Source organism: Hyaena hyaena, unplaced genomic scaffold, assembly GCF_003009895.1.
Source record: "Hyaena hyaena isolate Hyena2069 unplaced genomic scaffold, ASM300989v1 scaffold_3, whole genome shotgun sequence".
NCBI classification, from domain to species: Eukaryota; Metazoa; Chordata; class Mammalia; order Carnivora; family Hyaenidae; genus Hyaena; species Hyaena hyaena.
The window spans coordinates 7,466,409-7,489,480 of NW_024080635.1; the positions used below are offsets into that span (position 1 = coordinate 7,466,409).

General features: G+C 47.8%; 1 protein-coding gene across 1 annotated transcript in view; it reads left to right on the top strand.

The window, feature by feature from the left end:
* The window catches only part of RHCE (Rh blood group CcEe antigens), a 37,087-nt gene extending 14,108 nt beyond the window's left edge, over positions 1 to 22,979 (top strand). Inside the window, exons 4-10 of the mRNA XM_039232761.1 lie at positions 3,184 to 3,331; positions 4,016 to 4,185; positions 5,879 to 6,016; positions 8,186 to 8,319; positions 14,286 to 14,365; positions 18,255 to 18,328; positions 22,826 to 22,979. Coding sequence (XP_039088692.1) covers positions 3,184 to 3,331; positions 4,016 to 4,185; positions 5,879 to 6,016; positions 8,186 to 8,319; positions 14,286 to 14,365; positions 18,255 to 18,328; positions 22,826 to 22,852 — 771 coding nt within the window. The 3' untranslated portion in view covers positions 22,853 to 22,979. The remainder of the gene's footprint in view (positions 1 to 3,183; positions 3,332 to 4,015; positions 4,186 to 5,878; positions 6,017 to 8,185; positions 8,320 to 14,285; positions 14,366 to 18,254; positions 18,329 to 22,825) is intronic.
* Positions 22,980 to 23,072: the final 93 nt, after the last annotated feature.

Below are 23,072 nucleotides of genomic sequence, written 5' to 3' on the forward strand. Positions count from 1 at the left end.
ATCCTGTTACAGCAAAGTTTAAAAAATAGATTTCTTTTTGGTCCAGAATCACACTTTGATTCATTTCTCATGTCTCCTTCAGCTTCTTTGATCTGGAACAGATTCTTTGTCTTTATCTCTCATGACTTGGATATGTTTTGAGTTGATAAGCCACTTATTTTGGAACGCACCTGTGGTCCCCACTATACCCAATGCTGCACCTAAGCCAGTTATTCTGTAGAACATGGGTTTGTGTAGGGTTTCCTCATGACTAGTTGGAGAGCATGCCTTTTTGGCAGGAATTACAGGAAGTGATGCTCTGCCCTACTCAGTGCAGAATCTCAAGAGACACCTGCTGTGAGTCTGTCCCATTACTGACGATGTTAATTCTGGTCACCTGTTAAGATGATGTCTGCCAGGCTCTTCCATTGCAAAGTTACCATTTTCCCCTTTATAATTACTAAACTTCTTGTGGGAAGATGTTTATCCTTCCCATATTATACAGATAATATCCTGTCTCTTATCAAATTTTTCACTGGTTTTAGCATCTGTTAATTTTTTTTTGCCTGAAACAGTGCTATAATGATTGCCAGTATTTTTCTTTTTTAAAAAAGATTTTATTTTTAAGTAATCTCTGTTTACTTGAATTATGTATTACTTAATCTCTATTTAGAGATCTCTAATCTCTAAAACCCAAGGTGGGGCTGAAACCTATAACCTCAAGATCAAGAGTCACATGCTCTACCGAGTCAGCCAGGCGCCCCCAATATTGGTTTTCTAATTCCATCCTCTCTTCCACATTCATTAGTTACCATTCTGCTGTGAGAAAGAACTTTCTCTTCATCTCCATTCATGCTTTTGTTTGTTTATATCACTATGAGCTCAGGGACTCACCCAAGCACACTTCCATTTCTGCTTCTCTCTGCTCACCATAAGGATTCATTCCCACGTCTTGGTTTCAAGGAAGAAAACTGCACTGGGGCTTTTTTACACAGAAAGAGGGGAATTTCACGTAAAGACCACCCAGGGCAGGGGTAGCAGCCAGTCTCAGGACTGGAACTGCGTATGAGGAGTCTTTAAGACCCCCCATAACTCATGCCCTCCATCTTTTGGTTCCATTCTTCTCTGTACCTCTAACCTCTGGGCACATCAACTTTCTCTTTAGTGAAGAACACGGTCTCTCCCACCGCTTTTTTTTGTTTGTTTGTTTTAATTTATTTCTAGGAGAGAGAGAGAGAGAGAGAGACAGCATGAGCAGGGGAGGGTCAGAGAGAGAGGGAGATACAGAATCTGAAATAGGCTCCAGGCTCTGAGCTGGCAGTCAGCACAGAGCCCGACGCGGGGCTCGAACCCACGAACCGCAAGATCACGACCTAAGCGAAAGTCGGACGCTTAACCGACTAAGCCACCCAGGCGCCCCCCCACCGCTCTTGTTTACGCGCCTCTAAGTCCCAGATCTTGCAGGAAACCGCTCTTCTCTCTCAGCTAGTCCCAGGTCGACGGTCTCTGCGACTTTGAATTGCTAGTTTAGTTGGTGCGCGGCAGGGTTTGGTACTGATTTTGAGAGTTGGCTGCTTCACCTTGAAGCTTAAGCTCAGCCTGGGTTCTTGGGTGGAAAGACTCAGGAGGAAAGCAGAGGAAGCAACCAGAGCTGTTTCAGTGGAGGCAACCGGAGAGATGCATACAGAATTCCACGCCAACAGTCCCCACTTGCAGTTGCTGGATTCCTGGGGTACCTCAAGCAGGTGTTACAAGGGACTATCACAGACTTTAATTTTCATGTGTGAGTGTGTCCTTACAATTCACTCATTCATTTCACAAATGCTTATTCCATGATTATTATGTACCCTGTGTCTTTTAGGCAGTGGGAAAATGCAACTGTTGTGGACCTTCCATTCCAGAGGGAAAAATTGCCAATAAGCCATCAAATAGGCAAAAACGGGATAGCATGTTAGATAGAGTTAAGTACTGCAGAGAAAAAATAAAATGGGAAAGGAGATATGAAGAGTTGAGAGAGGGATAAAATGTTAATAAGGTGGCCGGGGAAGGTTGCCCTGAGTAAATAATTTTTGAGTAGAGACGTGAAGGCAGCAAGGGTACAAGCTGCGTGGGCATCTGAGTATAAGGGCAGGTCAAGGGCAGGGCGGTGGGAGTGGTGTGCCTCTTCCAGGAGTATTTTATCCCCAGGAGTATGTTTAGAATTGTTGGCACCTGGTGATATTAAGTGGACAAACTTTTAATCACCTTTATTATTGTTTTTAAATTCTCTCCAGACAATGCACCCCTTACTGCCTGCACCGGGGGTGGCTCACTCCTTCCACCTTGCATTCCAGGCATTGGAAAAGCCAGTGTGAAGTGGGACTGTCATAGGAGCATATCTGTGGGTTTGAGGAAGAGCGAGGAGAGTGTGTCAGGAGTGGAGGAGGAGGTGAAGTCGCAGAGGTTAGGGGGAGAGCAGCCACGCAGGGTGCTACAGGTCATAGCAAGAACGTGAACTTGGACACTGAGCGAGACAGGAACCACTGGAAGATTCTGAACAGAGATGGCCGTGCACTGACTTAGATGTTCACGAGGTCACTCTGGCTGTCATGTGGAGAGGAGTCAGTAGGGGGACAAGGGAGGAAATGGGGAGACCAGTTAGAAGATGATTGCAATAATTTGGGGTAGTGGTGGTGGTGGGGCTTAAATCAAGGCGGGGTCAGTGAGGCATGGTGGTAAAAACTGCCCATTCTGAACATTTTTTGAAGGCAGTTGACAGGAATTACGAGTGGTCCGCTAAGTGAGTTATTAAGGATGACTAACTGATATTCATAAAGCACAGTTAGCATATGTCTAGAATTTACCAAAGATTTTTAGTTCAGTGTTATAAAAAGTCTGGCTGCTTCATGATGCATAGTTTATATCACTCATCTCTCCATAAATTCTGCCAAAACGTAGGAAGCGGTGGGGGTGCATGTCCACGTGGCTTTCTGCTGACCTAAGTGGATCCCAGCCCAAAGCATGTAAGAGCTCCAGTTAAGGCCAACCAGCAACTTCCCTAGAATAAGTACATGGTGACTCCCAGGTCTCCTCTGAAAGGGGAACCGCTGGGCTGGGTAAGCGCCAAACGCCAGTCTCGTCACACCTCTAAGGTGAAGCTCAGAACCATCTCCCAGGGGTTGGCCCGTGGGTGGAGGCTGTGGGCACTCACTGCCTTTGTTGCAGAAGGACAACCACGTAAACATGATGCACATCCATGTGTTTGCGGCCTACTTTGGGCTGATGGTGGCCTGGAGCTTCCGGAGGCCTCTGCGTGAGACAATGATGCAGAAAGATCAGACAGCAAAGAGTTCCAGTTTGTTTGGCATGCTGGGTAAGGATAAGGTGGAGTGTCGGGGGTGGGGGGGGCGGGGTCTCACTCCTGGAGTGAGTGAGAGGTTCCCAGATGGCTCTGGGGAAACATCTCTCTCTCCTTTACCAACCCGCCCACAGGGTGCTTGGAGCCCCTCCGCAATGACTCACTTCCCTGAGATGGATTCACAATCCCTTCTAGGGCAATGCTCTTCATTACTATCCAAAGGAGAGGGAAGACTCGTGTACTTGAGTTGAAATCAAGAAATCAATCCTTTTGTCTTCAAGTCAAGGGAGGGAACTGGATTAGTGGAGAAAGCGGAGGCCAGCGGTGGAGAGAGCGGACAGAGAGGGAAAGAGAATGGGAATACTGGTGTCTTGCAAAGGTGCCGCGGAAATGCTGAACCCCGACTCCTGGGAGAGGCTGAGAGGAAATCAGGCAGCGGGCTGGCCAGCAGGTGACCCAGCAGCTGGCTGTGAAGCCTGGGGGTTGGCGATTTCAACTCTCTGGGCCTTAGTTATTTAGCCTGTAAGGTGTGTTAGTCGGGCCCTATCAGCTTGAGAATTCAGAGAAGACAGGACTTGCCCGAAGTCACATAGCTAGAAAGTGACCAGGCTGAGACTTGCCCGCTCCAGGAAGCCCCCACAGCCTCAGGCTATGAAGTAGGAGTGCTGGTTCTGGGCAATGACCCTTTCTGGCCCCCAGGAACCCTCTTCTTGTGGATATTCTGGCCACATTTCAACTCTGCTCTGCTGCTGGACTCTCCAAAAGAAAGGAAGAATGCCATGTTCAACACCTACTATGCTCTTGCGGTCAGCGCGGTGACAGCCATCTCGGTGTCGTCCTTGTTTCACCCCCAAGGGAAGATCAACATGGTGAGGAGGGGGCTGCCCCTTGGGCAGCACTTGGATCTTGTAGGCCAGACACGTCTTCACGCCTCCCGTTTGAGAGCCAGCCCCCCAGGGTGGGAAAGACTGTGCCGAGTAACACGGGTCTTCAGTGTCACGGAGCCCCGGGAAGGGCACTGGCTTATCAAAATGGGAACTACAATGTAGAGACTGTGAAATGATCAAAGGCTCTCTGAGGGGAGTGATTAAACCTATCAGTGTTGACATCAAACAGACGTAAGTGTGAAGCCTGTTTCTGCTCTTACTGAAGCCAGCCCCCCGTGAGGAAGAGTCACCAGAGAAGAGCTAGAGTAGAAGCAGTCAGCCTCTCCCCTTCCCCTGAGAAATTTCAAGAATAGAATGAATAGAATAAGAGGTAAAAAAGTATGTCACTCTACAGTGTGACCGTGGTCAAGCCACTTAAACATTTAGAGTCACACTGGCTCACGTGTAAAGAAGGAATTACCAGAGAGTGCTCATCAAGTGCTCCATGGCAGACATCACCGGCTATTACCAATGTAGCCGGAGAGTCTGTGTGTGTGAGTTTTGGGGGAAGAGACAGGTAAAAGGGTAGAGCTAAAGACAAAAAACAATTTCCCATGAAGATCAGGTATTGGGCCCAGTCATCCAGAGGTTGTGGGGAAAAGTCTAGAGAGACAGTAAGGCCTAGAGTGGAATGTGGCCATGCGTGACAAGTTAAACACTAAGGGGAGTGAGTAGCTTTCTGGGGGAGCTCCACAGTGACGAGGAGCCTAGGATCAGACAAGGTGGGGACATCCAGGGAGGTGAGTGTGGCCAGAGGGTCAGAGAAGCCAGACGCCGGCCCCAGGGCCCAGAGCTCCAAGGCCTGGTTGAGTCGAGGGGAACAGAGGGAAGTAACAAGAACCCTAGGTTCTAGAGGAACAAAGGACACAGCAGAAATGTGACCCAGGGACAAGGACTAGCTTTTTTTTTTTTTTTAAAGTTTATTTATTTGAGAAAGAGAGAGAGAAAGAGAGAGAGTGCATGCATGGGGGACAGAGAGAGGGAGAGAGAGAATCCCAAGCAGGCTCTGCAGCAGCAGCATGGAGCCCAACATGGGGTTCATACCCATGAACTAGGTCATGACCTGAGCCGAAATCAAGAGTCAGATGCTTAACTGACTGAGCCACCCAGGTGCCCCGCAAGGGTAGCTTACTAAGCTAGGTCGGGCAGTATGCGGTGGCACTAAGCAGCCAATAATAATGATAAAAGGAGTAAAAGCAATAATGTGGCTTATGTTTCTTGAGCCTTTACTCACGGTCCATGCCAGGCCCTGGGCTCAGAGTTTTACACGTGGTAACTTCTTTAATCTTACAGAAACTGTGTTAAGTCCGTACTGTCAAAACTCCATTTCTTCTGGTGGAAAAGCTGGAGCTTGAGCGGTTAGGTGCCCGAGGACCCATCACTAACAAGTCGGGGGGTGACTAGGATGCACTTTCAAGTTCAGTGCCTCTCGGTCAGGTTGACTGTTCCCTGAGCCAGAGAAGTGGAGTTAGACAAGACCACTGATGAAGGACACGCAGTCTCAACGGAGAGGAGGGGATGTGAAGCAGGGAAGACAGTGCGGTGTTGCTTGCTATCCGCTTAACCAAGTAACTCCGGGCAAGATGCTGCCCTTTCTGTGCCTCACTTCACTCGCCCACAAGCTGTTTCTTTGCAGAATCATATCCACAACGCGGTACTGGCCGGAGGTGTGGCTGTGGGTGCCTCGTGTTACCTGATCAGCTCCCCTTGGCTTGCCATGGTGCTGGGCCTTGTGGCTGGAATCATCTCCACCGGAGGAGCCCTGTGCCTCCCGGTAAGAGCTGGGCAACTAACACCCTGAGTTGGCTTCGGCCAGCGGGGCCCTGGGAGCGTGGTGGGCCGGCATGTGGCGCCACGGGCTGCATTAGGCAGGCACTGGCACCTCCTCAAGCCACTTCAGAGCTTGGGTGAGAGACCCACCAGATTGGATGGTGCATTTGTCAGGATCTGGGGGGCAACTAACAGAATCTACTCAAGTTTGCTCAGGCGTGGGGGGGACTATTATAATATGCTGCTGGGAACCCAAGAATGGCTGTCACCAGGGACGGGGGTGTTGTGAGGAGCCCAAGAGGGCCCCACCCTTCTTCTTTCTTTGCTCCTCCTGAATATCTGCTCTGTCCTCACTCTAGACTTGCCTCTGCCTCTCCTCCTACTCCACGTGGTGGAGATGTAGTCTTAGGGAAAGCAGCCGGGTGGAATCTCTTGGCCCTGTTCCCAAGTGTTTTGGAGAAGGGACTGGTTGGTGTAGCTTGGACAGTGTGCTTATCTCGGGCTGGGGGTGAGCCTTTACCCCAGTAAAGGTTGGGAGTGTGGGGGCTGGAGCATAACATACATACGTGGCCACTGCCCATGAGCCACATGAATGGGGGGGGGGCAGCAGCCAGAAGAGAGATGCTGGGCCAATCTGGGCCATGTCCACTTCTGATTGTTCAGTTCGTCTTCTAAGTGGATGGACTTTTCTTCCTTCCGTGCTGAGCAGGTACTAACAATGCCAGAACACCCCGTAATAGCCGCTTGGTTCTAATAACACGTCTAAGAGAAATATTTAGGAGCAACAACCCTTCATGGGTTTGAAGCCTTCATAAAAGAAGAAGGAGTAGACTTTCAGGAAACTGAATTTGGATGAACAGTGGATATTCAGGGAGGCTGAATCCAAGATGAATTTCAATCCAAGATGGCGGGGATGTACCGACCATTTGATCTGACCAGCTCCGGGGAATCTGCTCCTCATCTTTGGAACTGGAATAAATGTCTTTTAGCTCTTCTGCGTCGAGGCCCAATCATGAGAGGAGGGGTGCACAGCCGAACACTGCAGAACAGGGTCTTGTCAGGTTGGGCGGCCATTGCATCCTCTGTGCCTGTTTCCTTGACTCTGTCACTGGGGGAATGATTCAGAGATGATTCACTCATTCCTTCCTTCCTTCCTGTGTTGTTTGGTTGGTTGGATGGTTTATTCATTCAGCATATACGCTTTGACACTGATCCTGCTTCCTGGGCTGTAGGGTAGTGAGGGAAATTGGCAAATGAACACAGCATCATGGGGCCGCTGCTGTGGACGCCCGTCTAAGCCAGGCTGAGCTGGATCAGGAAATGCCTCCTGCAGCTGAGGGAGTCTCAGCCACGTGTGGACAAATGACTCGTGTCAGCCAGGCAAAGGAAAGGGCAATGCATTCCAGACAGAAGGCCCATTGTGCTCAAAGGCTCCATGGTGAGAGGAGACACCAAACCATTGGGCTCAGTGGGGACCACGCTCTCGAGAAAGGGGAGATGCCTGGGTGTAGCCCCTGGGCAGTCTGAGGAGCCTGGGGTTTTATTCTGAAGGCCAAGGGGATCCTAAGGAGGGAACTAGCCTGTTGCAATTTGCATTTGTTTCCACGTTTGTTGATTCACGGTGCTCTGGAAGCTGGAGGGGAAGGAGTGCTGAGGCTAAGTCAGGAGGGGTGGGCCACTTCCTTTCTTCTCATTAGCCCTGTGTCTTTGGGAGGACAGTTAAGTTTGGGTTAGACCAGTGGGTCTCAGTCACCTTCCAGGGACACCTGACAGTATGTGCGGACAGTTTTTGGTTGACATGCTGTGCCGGGATGCTCGTGGCATCTAGGGAGGAGAGCCCAGGGGTGCTGCTAAGCGCCACAACACGCAGGACACACTTTTCACCACACAGAATTATCAGGCCTGCACCAGACCCTTGCTTCTCAGAGGCTGATCAGTGGGCCTGTAGCACTGACATCACGCGCAACTTTGTTAGAAATCCAGGCTCACCAGACCTGACTCTTTAGTCTTGACGGTCTTCCCACGTGAGGCCTGGGCACATGCAGGTCTGAGAAGTGCTTCTGTAGGGCCCAGACGCCCCTTTGGGTGGCCCTGGAGGCCAAGGATCTGTGGAAAACCCAGGTAGAGAGTCCCAGTCTCGCATGTGCATCTGCTGATGTGACGTTTGTTCTAGATGTGTTTTAACCATATGCTGGAGATCCATGACACTGGCGGCGTGTACTACACCTTCGGCTTGCCGGGCCTCCTGGGAGAGATCGCCCACATTGTGCTGACAACGAGTCAAGACGACTGGACCAAGAGTGCCATGTAAGTCACTTGGCTTATCGCCCACACCCAGCTCAGGAGGAAATGAGCCCTTCGCCGAGGCACACGCATTGAGAGCCAGGCCCTCAGCGCGCTTTAGCAAATACTTGTGGGCAGACTGGTTCATAAATCCCGCAGAGCCCGTACCTTTCCAGGCCATGTCTTCTTTCCAGAAAGGACAGTTTAGGGGCAGGACAAAGGCAGTGGGTTGTCAGGCTCCCCCAGGTGACCTGACAGAGCAGGACAATCAGGCCCACGCCAGCTGAGTCTGTTTTACAACCGCTGGGGCTTTGGGTCACAGTGAAGAATATGCCATAGAGTCAGCCTTGTCTTTTTTTTTTTTTTTTAATTTATTTTTAGGTTTATTCATTTTTCAGAGACAGAGGCAGAGTGTGAGAGGGGGAAGGGCAGAAAGAGGGAGACACAGAATCTGGAGCAGGCTCCAGGCTCTGAGCTGTCAACACAGAGCCTGACACGGGGCTCGAACCCACAAACTGCGAGATCATGACCTGAGCCAAAGTCGGACGCTTAACCGACTGAGCCACCCAGGCGCTGCAGAATTTAATACTTTCACGTAAGAAAATACTAAGCACAACCCATCCCTGAGGCCCAGAGAGAGAAGGAGCTTGGCCAAGGTCTCACTGTGAGGCAGGAACGTGGGGCTCTGGACTAGGCTCACATCCTGTGTCCTCCAGACAATGGTTGGCAGCAACTGGTTTGACCCGAGCCCTGGCCATCACCTCCCAGAGCCTGTGTGAGTATCTCCCAGGCGTGGCTCACATGAAACGAAAGTGTGACTTGAGCATGATACGGGGATAGATTTATCCAGATGAACTGATATAGGGATCGCAGTAATACTACTGATAACAATCACCTCTGTTGACTGGCACTTGCTATGCTAAAGTCATCGTATGCATCATCTCATTACTATCACATTCTAAGAAATGACACATGTGGGGTAGTGATCTGCCCCGAGTCACTTGGCTGGAACCTGTCTGTAAAACGACAAGCACCTGACTGGGGTGATGAACTCATCGTGTTTGGGGGCATCTTGGAGAAATCATGGAGGGCCGGGTCCCTTGTAGCTCTGACCACAGAGATGGCCACAGCCCCAAATTATAGAAATCACACACACAGTATGAGACATCCATCCTAGAAGTGCTTGGGGGTAAGAAGGATGCCATCTCTTGGGACGCCTGGGTGGCTTAGTTGGTTAAGCGTCCGACTTTCGCTTAGGTTATGATCTCACAGTTCATGGGTTCGAGCCCCACGTCGGGCTCTGTGCTGACTGCCATCTCAGAGCCTGGAGCCTATTTCGGAGTCTGTGTCTCCCTCTCTCTCTGACCCTCCTCTGCTCACGCTGTCTCTCTCTCTCTCTCCTAGAAATAAATAAAATTATTAAAAAAAAAAAAGAAGGATGCCATCTCCAGGTGGGGAGGAGATGGTCTGTGTGCAGCAAGACACCTCAGTGATGGGCTCCAATGGTGTGTCTGCCACTGTTTTAACAGCTGTGCAACTCAGCAAACCCTTTCCCCTCTCTGCGCCCCTGAGTCCCCTCTGTAAAGCTCAGGTGCCTACAGGGAACAAAAAAAAAAAAAAAAAAAAAAAAAAAAAAAGCAGCAAGAGAAGGCTAGGAAACAGTGGGAAGTTGGTCTTCAGCACTAGGGAACCATAACTGTGCGAGGACCAAGGCTCAGTGTCCCCAGATCTGACTTTTCAAGAGAAGCCAAAGTTCCCGAGTTATGCACCTCTGTTCCAGGCACTGGCAAAAGATTCAAAGCCATGAGAAACATCGTGTGAGCCAAATTCTTCTCTGGGGTGGCCAGCCCGTGACTTCTGAGCCACCTGCCCTTCTGGCTTCCTGAGTCTGTGATTCTGTGGCTCTTCCAGAGCGGTGGTTCTCGACAGCATTAACATCACCTGAAACTTGTTAGAAATGCAAATCCTACCCTACCCCAGACCTGCAAGGTTAGACATCTGGTGATGTGGTGGGCGCCTGGGTGGCTGTTGGTTTTAAGTGCTCGACTCCTGATTTCTGCTCAGGTCATGATCCTAGGGTAAGGGGTTCGAGCCCCGCGTGGGACTCCAGGCTGAGCACACGGTACGCTTAAGATTCTCTCTCTCCCTCTCTCTCTCTTCCTCCATGCCCTCAAAATTTAAAGAAATCTGGTGATGGGAGCCCGGCAATCTGTGTTCCAATCAAGTCCTCTAGGTGATTCTCCCATAAACCAGTTGGAGATAGCTAGCCTATAGCAAAGAACGTGAAAACAAAGGCCAGTCAATCAGTGGCATGCTGCTAAAGGGTTAACAAACAAAGCTCTGACTGCAGTGGGGCAAATACTCCCTTCTGTGGCCAGTTGCAAGGCATCAAGGGGGTGTCAATGAACAGGTAGTTAGGAAGGGTTGAGAACAAGGTGCCCGTGAACCCGCCCTGTGAGCAGACTCTAGCATAACCCTGTGAGTCGATGCTCACCAGGATCAAGCAGCTGAGGACGGAGTAGTTGACCTTTCTCCTCTGCGAGAGCCCCGCAAAGGGAAGGGCATAGCAACAGCAGTGACCTCTCTTGGGGAAGCCTTTGGTCAGCTGGAAGGAAAGGGCACAGGCTTCAGGGATGGACCAACCAAGGTCACGTTTACCAGCCATGTGGCCTTATGCACATTATACTCAAGCTCTCTCCACTCTCAGCTTTTATCTATATGGTGGGATAATAAGATCTTCATCCCAGGGCTGCTGTGAAGATTCAGCAGTGTATAATAGTGAAAGGGCTCAGGAGGGGGCTGAACAGGGAGTAAACACCCAGCACGTGGCCTCTTTTCTTTATGATGATTGTTGAGGCTACTCCTTCTGTATGAGAAGCACCTATGTGAATGGAAAGATGGGCAAAGGACTGAGCTGGAAGTCAGAACACCTAGTGTAAAATGTGGAGCAACTTTCTTTTTAGGTTTATTTATTTATTTATTGAGAGAGAGCGAGAGAGAGCGAGAGAGAGCACAGAAGGGGCAGAGAGAGGGGGAGAGGGAGAGAATCCCAAGCAGGCTCCGCACTGTCAGTGGGGCTCAAATTCATGAACCACAAGATCATGACCTGAGCTGAAATCAAGAGTAGAACCCTTAACCGACAGAGCCACCCGGGCGCTTTACCATGGTCATCGGGCAGCTTTTCATGCCGTCCACAGTGTTTGCCAGTTTCCCGTTCAGGTGAGCAAATGTGAATGGGTCACGTGCTGTGCTTAGAGATGGGGCAGTTTTTCACAAATTGTGGGATTTTTTTAAAGCTTATTTATTTATTTTGAGAGAGAAAGAGCACAGGCAGGGGAGGGGCAGAGAGAAGGAGAGAGAGAATCCCAAGCAGACTGCACTGTCAGTGTGGAGTGCAACACGGGTCTTGAACTCAGGAACCGGGAGATCATGATGTGGGCAAAGTCAGAAGCTTAAATAACTGAACCACCCAGTGCCCCGCGAGTTGTGGGATTTAAGTGGTGTAAAGACACACTTAAATAGCATTGAATCACGCAGTGCAGACGCCCGTTTTTGATTATTCAGTTCTTTGATTGAAACAGGGAGAAAGTGTGTGTAAGTGTGTCTGCGCTTCTGACGCTAGCTGACCTCAGGTTTGATGGCCCGAGGAGGAAGCCTGGGGCTAAGCCTGGTGGAGGCTCCAGGCCGCATCTGGGGGAGATTTTAGCAACATTTTGTTTTCACTGCCTCTCTTTTTACAGTTATCGCCCATTTCTCTTCTATTATGCTACTTACACAAAGTTTCCTTTTAAATGCATTTACTTATATGTAAAAAAATGTCCATTTAAAGAAAAAAAATTTAAAACAAATAGCTTCCTTGGAATGCCAATATGGCCAAATTTGTGCAGGTGACCCTCACAAATGCTGTAATTCGGGCACGGTCTGCCTGGCCTCTGTGGGTAGACAGGGTCTGAATCCCAAGAGCCATCCATGCTGAGCCATGTGATGTAGGAGACCCTGGTCCACTTTGCTAATCTGGCTCTCCCTGTGTGGGAATCAGGGACACAGACAGCTTGCTCAGAGGGCTGCTGGGGGCCTCATGTGAAATCAGGTGGTAAAGCAGGGTGCAGGGGGCGTGGCGCAGGGGAGCCCACCCTGTGTGGGGACTGTCATTACAGCTATTTCTGCATCATCCATTTCTGCTCTCAAGCAGCATCAGCATAGAGCGAACTGGGGGGTCAGCAGTTAGCAGATTTGGGTTTAACTTCTATTCTACCACTTAATATTACTTTTTAATTATTTTATTTTAAAATTGATTTATTTTGAGAGAGCGAGCGAGAGTGAGTGCACGAGTGGGGGAGGGGCAGAGAGCAAGAGGGAGAAAGAGAGAATCCCAAGCTGACAGCTTGGAGCCTGATGGGGGCTCAAACTCACAAACACAGAGCCTGCTGCTCGCGTTCTCTCTCCTTCTCTCTCTCTCAAAATAAACATTTAAAAAATAAATTAAAAGAAAAACTTTTTCATAGTATCATTCACACCTAGAAAAGTGTAAATATCATAAAGGGCACCCACCACTTGATGGCTTTTCTGACACGCCCATGGAACCAGCAACCCAGCACTCCTTCGTGTCCCATCCCGGGGCAACTGTGAACCTGACCTCTAACACCGTAGATCGGGTTTTGCCTATTTTTGTCCCTCACATACATGGGCTCGTATGGGAGTCTGTGCTCTCGAGGGCCTGGCTTTTACTATGCACTGTAGTTGTGAGACTCTCCCACGTTGAGTGTCTCTGTAGATTGTTCCTTTTCCTTGGGGTATGGCGTTGAGTTGTACTTGGGTTTACTTTATAAAGGTGACTGAATGATGATGTGGAGAGGTCAGTGAAGTGAACGTTTAACGTTACTCACAGTCCTCCCAGAAACGAGAGGCACAGCGCACCACGTAGGGCTCAGCAAAACCTTATCACATGTAGAGACCAGGCAGCAAAGAGGGAGAGAGACGAAGGGGGTGGGGGGAGGAGGGTTTGGAACTGAAACTATGTCTCCAGGTTGGTAGCGGTGGGTAATGAGTTGGGAGAGGTCTCTGATTGGGCGGGAAAAGGAAGCCTATATTAGAGCTCGTGTTGGGTGGGTTATGATACGAATCTTGCACGCTCACGAAAGCTGACTTGCACAGAGAGAGAGTAGTCTTGGCCGTTAGTTGGGCCCTGTGATAAATGAGTGCCAAGTAGACAAATACCAAATCCAAGAAACACAGTTACAATAAGTGTTCCATTGTGTGAAGACAGTATAATTTATGTATCCATTACTGATGAGCGTTTGGGTTCTTTCCAATTTGGAGCTATCATGAACATTCTAGTGTTGCTGCTATGAACATTCTAGCACTTCTTTTTTTTTTTTTTTTAGAACATACAAATGCACTTCTGTTGAGCAAATGCCTAAAGGCAGAATTGTTGGATCGCAGCATTCCCATGATCCCTTTTAGAGGAAACATCCAGTTTTCCGCCACAGTCTGTGCTGATTTCTTCACCTGTGGCACCTGAGAGTTCCCTTTATTACCCTGTTTTCTCGTACAGATGTTCTCCTGGGCCACTTACTAGTGTCAAGTGAGGTCCCGGGGTTGCCTTGAAGGAGCGAGGGCAGGGAAGTATGTTCAGCCGGGGTGCTCAGGGGAGGAAACAACTCTCATCTTTCATTGCCTAACGAGGAAACTTGGGGCTCAGAAAGGCTAAGTGACTGTGTGACTTGTGACAGTCCTTGGATTTGAACCTGGGCTTTCTGCCTCCTGATCAAGTTCATCATCTGTGGGTTCTGAGAATTGAAGTAAAGCCAAAGAGGATCTTAGAATCCTTCCCTTCTTCTTCCAGGTCTGTGTAGCTTCACAGGGACACGACGGGGAAGGGTGTTGCCTGGGGAGGGGACATTTGTTCTTCTGATACAGTCCTTTCTGACCCCAGCGATCTCTGCAGTCTGATGTCTCAGTGTGACTGCGTTCTGCTTTGTCTTTTCTAGGGCTGAATACCAGTTGCTCTTGGACATTGGGGCACTGAGCTTGGCCATGGCTATGGGTCTGATCATTGGTCTTTTGACAGGTAAGTACAAGACCAGCCTTCTTCCCCATGGCAGGGCACAGGACCCGGGTCCAGAGTGTGCCTGCCCCGTGGCTGCATGTGTATGCCTGTCCTCTTCTCTGTGACCCCCTCAGCTCCAGCCAGATGAGGCAAAGTGCTCAGACTTGATTAATGACAAAAAGAGAATCACATCCTTCCAACATTGGAAAGGCCCCCAGAGGCCGCTTGCTGTAGGTGTGGACTCTGAGGGCCAGAGAAAGTAAGAGACATTCCTGAGGTTATAAGTAGGGGGCAGTGGCGACACCAGCCCAGGGCTGGTGACTTCCCCCAATTTGTGCAGAAAGCCAAGGAAACCCTGATGCCAAAAGGCTTGCCTTTATTCCCTGAGAATACTCATAGTGTTATTTCATTCAGCAGATATTTATTCAAACCCTACTGTGAGCCAGACATTACTCTTAGGTGCTAGGGACACGGGAGAGAACACAACAAGTTCCCTCATCTCGTGGGGTTGATAGTCTAGTGGAGGGTGGCAATAAATAAACGAATACGTGGAGTATTTCCTATGTCAGAGATGGTAAGTGCTATTGAGAGAAATAACTCAGGGTAGAGGAGCATAGGGTCAGTGTGAGGGTGGGGTGCCCTTTTAGAAGGAGAGGAAGGGTGAGGCCCCTGGGTGGCTCAGGTGGTTAAGTATCCGACTCTTGATATCTATTTCATGGTTGTAAGATCGAGCCCCAGGTCATGCTCTGTGCTAAACATGGAGCCTACTTGGGATTATCTCTCTCCCTCTCTGTCTCTCTCCTGCTTGCACTCTCTCTCTTTCTCAAAATAAATAAAGATTTTTTAAAAAGTGTGGGAAGGGAAGGTCTATCTTCCCTTTACCTTTAAGCAGAAACCTGAACAGAGAGGGAACCAGGCCTACCATGTTTATCTGGCAGGAGAGCATTCTGTGAAAAGGGAAAGCAAGTGCAAAGGCCCTGAGGCCAGAGCAAAGCGTGCTCAGTGTGGCTGATATGGATATAGTGAAAGGGTGAGTGGCAGGGGTTTAGAACAGAGTGGTGGTAAGGAGCCAGATCATTCTGAGATGGGAAGCCATTAGGAATCTTTAAACAGAGGTTTGAAGTATGCTTTTGCTCCTGCAATATCACAGAATAGCACAGAATCTCAGGAAGTTCCTAACTTATCAGTCTTATTTATATGCTTGGTGATAAGATACTTTCTGTCCAAAACTGCTCACTTTTATTCTACAATCAAACAGCTTTATTATTAGACATTCTTATATTGTTTCCCTCAGCTGGGAATGAATGCCAAATAAGAGAGAAAATAGCATTAACAGACATAAAGGACTTGTATGGCCTTGGGCATATCAGTTTACTCTCTCTGGGCCTGGGCCTTGGGAGGCTTCTCTGTGAAATGAAAGAACCATGGAAACTAATCATTGGGCTTCTTTTCTCCTCCAAAACAAATATGAAGGCACTTTTTGGAATTGCCTGGGTGATTTTAGACAGCAAGACCGACTAGAATCACTTTAATATACCGACTGGCCTCAACTTGCATCAGAGTCGAGGTGATTAATTACATACAGATGAGAAAAAATGTCCCCCTCTGTAAGCTTGCGTCCTCTCCGTGGTGGCAGTCCAGTCCTGAGTACGGTTACCAGATTTGGCGAGTGACAATACAAGGTGCCTGTGTTTTTAAATTCAAAATTAACTGAGCATCCTCGATGTTACCTGGCAACACCACCCTGGACTCTGACACCATTTGCCACGGTCACTAGTAGTCTCAAAGTGACACTGACGTGCACTCTCTCGTAAAACACGGGGGGGGGGACTTTTTTTTTTCTTTTAATGCTTTACTGGAGTCAAACAAAAGAGTGGAGGAAAAGACAGTCATAGCATTCCTTTAGGAATCCAGGCCAATGCGCGTTCATCTTTCTGTGTGGCTTTGAACTCTTATGCCGATAACTAAGAAAAACACAAACCACGGAAGGGGAAGAGGCCACTAAGCAGCCAAGATGGCACCAAACCGACTCCCTTAAGCCGAGCATTTTACTTGTATGGAGACCCCTGATTTGGGGCCTGTCTACATTTACTTAAGAAGGAATCCTAAGGGGGCACCTGAGTGGCTCAGTCGGTTAAGTGTCCGACTTCAGCTCAGGTCATGATCTCAGCATTTGTGGGTTCAAGCCCCCCATCGGGCTCTGTGCTGAAAGCTCAGAGCCTGGAGCCTGCTTCGGATTCCGTGTCTCACTCTCACTCTGACCCTCCCCTGCTCATACTCTGTGTCTCTCTCAAAAATAAACATTAAAAAATTTTTTTAATAAAAAAGAATACTATCAAGCATTGTTAATGGGTTTCCCAGTTCAGGCAGATTAGAAGCGGCGGGTTAGAGGTGGGCTAGGTTTCTAGAGGTAAGGCACACTGGTAGAAGTTAGAGGCCAAAGCAGACAGCCTAACAGAAGAAAAGAAATTCTTAAAGCCAGACACTAGAACATGTGAAGCTTGGGCTGCTGAGAGAAGAAGCCAACAGCCCCAACAGCTGTACACCTTCTCTGCATTATATAGTGCATTCCATAAATGGATGTTCCTACCAGTCATTCCGATTAAGAAAAAAAAAGAAGTCGGGGCACCTGGGTGGCTCAGTCGGTTAGGCCTCCGACTTCGGCTCAGGTCATGATCTCACGATTCGTGGGTTCGAGCCCCGCATCCGGCTCTGTGCTGACAGCTAGCTCAGAGCCTGGAGCCTGTTTCAGATTCTGTGTCTCCCTCTCTCTCTGACCCTCCCCTGTTCACACTGTCTCTCTCTCTCTCAGACATAATTAAAAAATATTAAAAAAAAAAAGAAGTCATCTAAATGTGTTTAGTGTTGTCTCATAAGACAAGAAAATATAGTATAATTTGAACGGATTTTCGTCACTGATGAGTAAGCCTCAGCTGTCTGGAAAGTTCACGTAGGTGTTAGAGATCGTTTCTGAGTAACTCTTGCTAAATGAAGGGTGCTGGTTTCCCCCTACATACCAATATCAGTTAAGGTGTGCCTTCTAAAAGGAAAATGTAAGTACGTGCCTACTCTTGTTAACCTTACTATTTAATACATGAGGACTAATCATCATTAACACACAGATAAGGGGCACCTGGGTGGCTCAGACACTTAAGCAACTGACTTTGGCTCAGGTCATGATCTCCCTGTTCTTGAGTTCAAGGCCTCTGTCAAGCTCTGTGCTGACAGCTCAGAGCTGATTCACATTCTGTGTCTCCCTCTCTTTCTGCCCCTCCCCTGCCTGCGTTCTGTCTCTTTCCCAAAAATAAATAAACATGGAAAAAAAAAAGAAAAGGTGAGCAATAACTTCATATATCTTTGGAAATTCGGCCAACTTTGTGCAGCTGGAGGGATGCACAGGGCCACGCTCTATGGGCGGGGGCGGGACAGGTGGAAAGAAAAATAGGCACAAAAGCAAGTTGGTATAAACTACTCTCCTAACTGTGTAAGTAGAATCTTGAGCTGAGGTCATGGAGAGTTTACTGGAGCTGGTGACGCAGGGCCTGCAGGGGTGCCTAATTGGAGTTGCTGTCCATGGTAGCTCCTGTGTTCTAAATGGATCCACTTTTGATAGAGGAGCCCTCTTCCATTCCATCTTGGGAAGCAGGTCAGATCCGTGACTGTTGCATACTTCTCACTGTCATCTTAATCCTTTGGAGATAATTGCTCTTGCTAGTTTCTTTTAAAAGATGTCTATAGAATTAACTAAGCTGGTCCAGGAAGGACAGCGCTCCATTTGGTCTTGTCTCCTGGTTGTAGAAAAATGGATTTTTGTGGAGATAACCATAGCTGGCATATGATATTTTGATTAATTTTGAGATAACAGATGCTGTGCTCTAAACATTTAACATATTATTATGAATTTTAACAGGTGTGGTCTTAAACCTCAAAATATGGAGAGGACTTCATGTATCTAAATATTTTGATGACCAGTCTTTCTGGAAGGTAAGATTTTTTACCTAATGTCATAGATTTTGAGTGAATGAACACAAAAAGATATCTGTTTATATGTTGACTTAGTGTTCGTGAGAACAAAATAAAAACAAAATGTGGATGCGTGTGTGTACACATGTGTTGGTGAGGGATGGGGAGGTGGCAAAGGTTACTATTTCCCTGAATCCTCAAAGTCATTGAGGGTCAGAGATGTGAGAATGGCCACTGGCCATACTTCTCCTATGTGGAGTCATCAAAGTGGGCAAATAGTTTGTCATGAAGGCATAGAATCCTGCAAGGCAAGGGCCAGAAGACCTGCAGGGGCCAGCAAGTCTGTTCCCCTCATTTGACAGACACACTGAGTGGAGCCACGACTGTCCCAAGTTCTCCCAGTGAGTGTGTGGCATTGCTTGATCTAGAACACAATTATAGCTAGTGGACACGAGAAAACTATACTATAGGAGTCTGGGGCCATTTAGCCAACGAACAGGGAGCTCACACAGTGCAGCTGCTGCTGCGGGTCTGTGTGTCCCGTGTAGCGTTTGTTATCAGGACTAGGCTAGAAAGAGGGTCAGGGCTCATTTCCTGTCACCCCGCTGCCCTCCTCCCTTCGACCTACACTCTCACATGTCACTAAGAACTCTGATAGTGTAGGGCGCCTGGGTGGCTCCGTTGGTTAAGAACTCTGATACAAGTCGCCTTGGGTAACTTCCATTTGATGGTGAGGTTGACTGGGCAAACATTGTAAAACTATAAATGGGAGGTTGGGGCTGACAGAGGTCAGGCTAATGCCCAGCATCATACCATTGTGAGTGGCAGAGACAAGACCAAGAGCCAGGCCTCCAGAGTCCCAAGCTGACCCTTTCTCCACCTGGCATGCCAAGAGACTGATCATGCAAGGGACAGAGAACCAGCCTTGTAATGGATGGGTCTCGGCATTAGCGTTTGTAGAGGCCAAGCAAACAATCGGCCTCTTCTCCTTTCACTCCCTTCTTCCTCTCTTCTCTTTCCTTCCCCTCCTCTTCAAACGGCTTTATGGAGGAGTAACTGACAACAAACACATATTTAAAATACATTATTTGATACATTTAAATGTATTTATATGCCCATAAAACCGTCACCACCACGTCTCCTCATGCCTCTTTGAAACTATTCCCTCCCTGCTCCGCCCCTTTCCATCCACAGGCAACCCCGGGACTGCCTTCTGTCCAGTAGATTGGCTTAGGTTTTCTCCAGTTTTATAAAAACGAATCGCACAGAACATTCTTTGCCTGGCGTCTTTTAGTCAGTGTAATCGCAGAGTCCCCCATTACGTGGGTGCTCGTAAAGCGTCTCATCTTGTACCAGCTTTTCCCTCCAGCCGGTCCCTCCCAGTCCCTGCAAGTGCTCCTGCCCCCTTTGGCAGTGGCAGAGGAATCTAGCGAGTTTCTCAGAACACTGGTTTAATCCATCCATTCATTGCGCAAGTATTTACTGAACAACTACTGTGTGCCAAGCATTCTGCTAATTAACCAGATATGCCACAAACAGGACAAATGTCCAGCTCAGTTATTTGGGTTGCAATAACTATTTGCTGAATAAATGAAGGAAATTTAAGGAACCCCCCCGATCCCCCACACTAGCCACTGTAGCAGCGGGTGAGGTGGGACAATGAATGCAGACCTGTTCTGCAAGGCATCCCGGCAAGTTCCTCAACTTCTCTCACTGGTAAAGTAAGAATGGGAATCTTTGTTCTGCCTCACTGGGTTGTTTGGAAGACCAAACGAGAGGTAGTAATGTCTGTTAACTACATGCTGCAAAATGCAAAGCACCATGTGGATGTGAAATGGAGGGGGTTAGCCAACCACAAAGGAATGTGTAAGCATAATAGTTCTCATTTATTGTGAGCCTCCAGTTTCCGATTTTGTGCTCGATGCTTTTCAACATTATCTGACTTTTATCCTCACAATAACCGCACACAAGAGTAAGGATTCCTGTCTCAAAGATGAGGAGTAACTTGTCCAAAATGATAGAGCTAGTAAGTAAATGGAAAAGGAGGATTTGAACTGGTGTCTAGCTCCGATATGCGGGGGGGAGGGGACAGGGGGTGCGGGAGGGGGTGTTGTGGAGGACAGTCACTTCTCGCCCTGCTATTCTGATTTACTTTCTTCCAGCTGAGTAGAGCCATTTACTCAGCAGTGTAACACAGCTTTCATTTGAAAAGCCAAATATCCATTAAAGAGGCAAGAATTCAAACTTCCAAAGCTGATCCAGGGGCGATTTTTTTTTTGTACACCATCCAAAAGGACATTTTAAACATTATTGAATGTCCTAATGCACTTCAGGGAACCAAACTCCTGGGGGTTGGAAGGGACATTCCTCCTCTGGTTGCCCAGATCACACCTGGCAGTTTGGGGAATGGGGCATTCGCTATTCCCCAAAGGTCCCCCATCTCATCCTCGGATGGTTCTATTACTAATTAATCATTTATTCACTGATTAATTCCATTTAAGGCATTACCTAATATATGACAGAGCTCTTGTGTGAAGAGCCAGGGAGACAAATCTAAACGAAATACAGTTCTAAGTGTCAAGAAACTGAATATACTAATCCCCTGTCTTCCTGTTGATGACAATGATCCTAACTCAGATACTGATTTAGAAAAATTCAGTTCATGACACAATGTTTCATGTGGCTTGTGCCTTCACTAAGAGAATAGACTCTTTCCTTCAACTTTTTATTTCAGTTTAATAACCCATGGATTTTATTCTGTGCTTTCCAAAGCACAAAGACTCACTGACATCCACTTGTTGAAATTAATCCCACAGTTAACCTTTCTGCAGAAAACAGCTTTGTTGTGAGTCTGCCACAGGCAAGCTGCTGTTCTGGGTGCTGTGGGAAGGGGGTGGTTCAGAGAAACTAGGGCTTTCACCCATTGGAGGGACTGGATCTTTCTATGTGCACGGCTCTGTTCAGAACTGAGTACGTGACTGTGGCAGAGCTGCTGGAAGAAGGAGAGGAGGGAAAGAGCCTGAGTCTGGGGAGGTCAGGGAAAATGGAGTTGTGTTGGGTTTGGCTAAGTGACAGGAAGTAAAAGACATTCCAGGCAAGGGGGAGCTTATGAGCAAGAACAGAGGAGCATGAAAAGATCTGGCTCAGCAGAGTTGGTGAAGAGAAGGATGAAAGGTAGGCTGGAGCCGCTTGACTTCCCCTTCAGGCTGCTGGAAGCTCCCAGAAGGTTCAGTGGGGAAAAGGTACAGATACCGTTTGAGAGTCGAGTAGAGTAAGATTAAGCTTGTAGGATAGATTCTGAAACAAGTGCAGATAGGCTGAGGATCATCCACTGGCTTCTGAACAAGTATTTGCAGTTTATTTTTAACATGATTTCATTGCCAAGAAATATAAACACCACCACTGATTTAGCATGAAAATACCTCAGAATGTGTTAAGAGTTCCTCCTGCTGTTTTATGTAAAATTCTCAAAACCTGGCCTTGTCGCGCACGGGTATCACCCCTGCTTCTGATTTAAAATAAATGTTCTAAACACGCAGTAAGGATCCAACAAACGCTTGTTCAACAAAAACGAGAAGAGGCGGTTTTTAGAGCAAAGTAGGAAAACAGATTAGGAGCCTGCCAGCTGACTCCTCTTCTCTTGGAGGAGGCCCTGAAAAAGAGCATTGCTCTGGAACATGGGTCTGAATTCAAGGCCCAGCTCATCCACTGGCTGGCCAGTGCCTTCAGGCAAGTCACTTCCCTTCTCTGGGGCTCAGTTTCTTCATTTGTGAAATGGGCTCAAATTCCACTGTCTGGAGTCAGACAGATGTGGCTTCTACCCCCTCATGTTCTGGGATCTCTGAGAGCTTCAGCGCCCCCATCTCTGAAACGGAGACAGCAAAAGTAATACCTCACAGGTTGTGATAAGGATTGAAAGGAGATACTGTGTGTGAGTGGTAGCACACGGATCCATAAAAAAACACCCTGTCAACGTTAGCTACTCTGATTTCTGGTTCTAGAATTCTGTGATCCAGGTTACTCAAAGCGCAGTGAGGTATGGCAGGTGTGACATGGCACAGCCAATGAACCTAGGGTTATGTTCAGCGTATAGAAGACGCAAAGGAGACCTTACAATCTTCAAATACTTCAAAGACTGCCATGTAGAGAAAGAAAACTATTTTTCCCTGTGCTTCTCCAAAGAATTTAAGGAGGCCCAATGGACAGTGCTGCGTCAGTGCTTAACAATTTGAACTTGGCTGCAAAATGGAATACTTGCTTTGCCGGGTAGTATGTCCCGCATCACAGGAGTCATTCAAACAAAATCCAATCACTATTTATCCATGATTTGTGTAAAGAGCCGTAAGAATTGAGGTCGACCTAAGAGCTCTTCCAATTCAGATTGGCCTTCTAAGGCCTTTGTGATGAGACAGCATTTTGGTCCATGTGTAACTTTCCAAAAACCAGACTCAGTATGTGTCCAAATTTTAGAAGTCTAAGGGCTCATCTGTAATAAAGATGTTTGCTTTGCTTTTACAGTTTCCTCATCTGGCTGTTGGATTTTAAGCAAAAGCATCTGAGAAAAAGAAGTCCTGTCTGAAATCGAGACAACCTCCTTTCATCGTTGCTCGCCCTTTTTTGGTGAATGACACAATCTTTCTAGCAAAGTCTCCTTATATACAATGAGACAAGGTCAGAGATAAATTTGATATTTAAAAAAAGATGAAACATCTGTTTAAATGGTAATTTCATAATAATCTAAAATAAATGTTTGTTTTCACTAAAG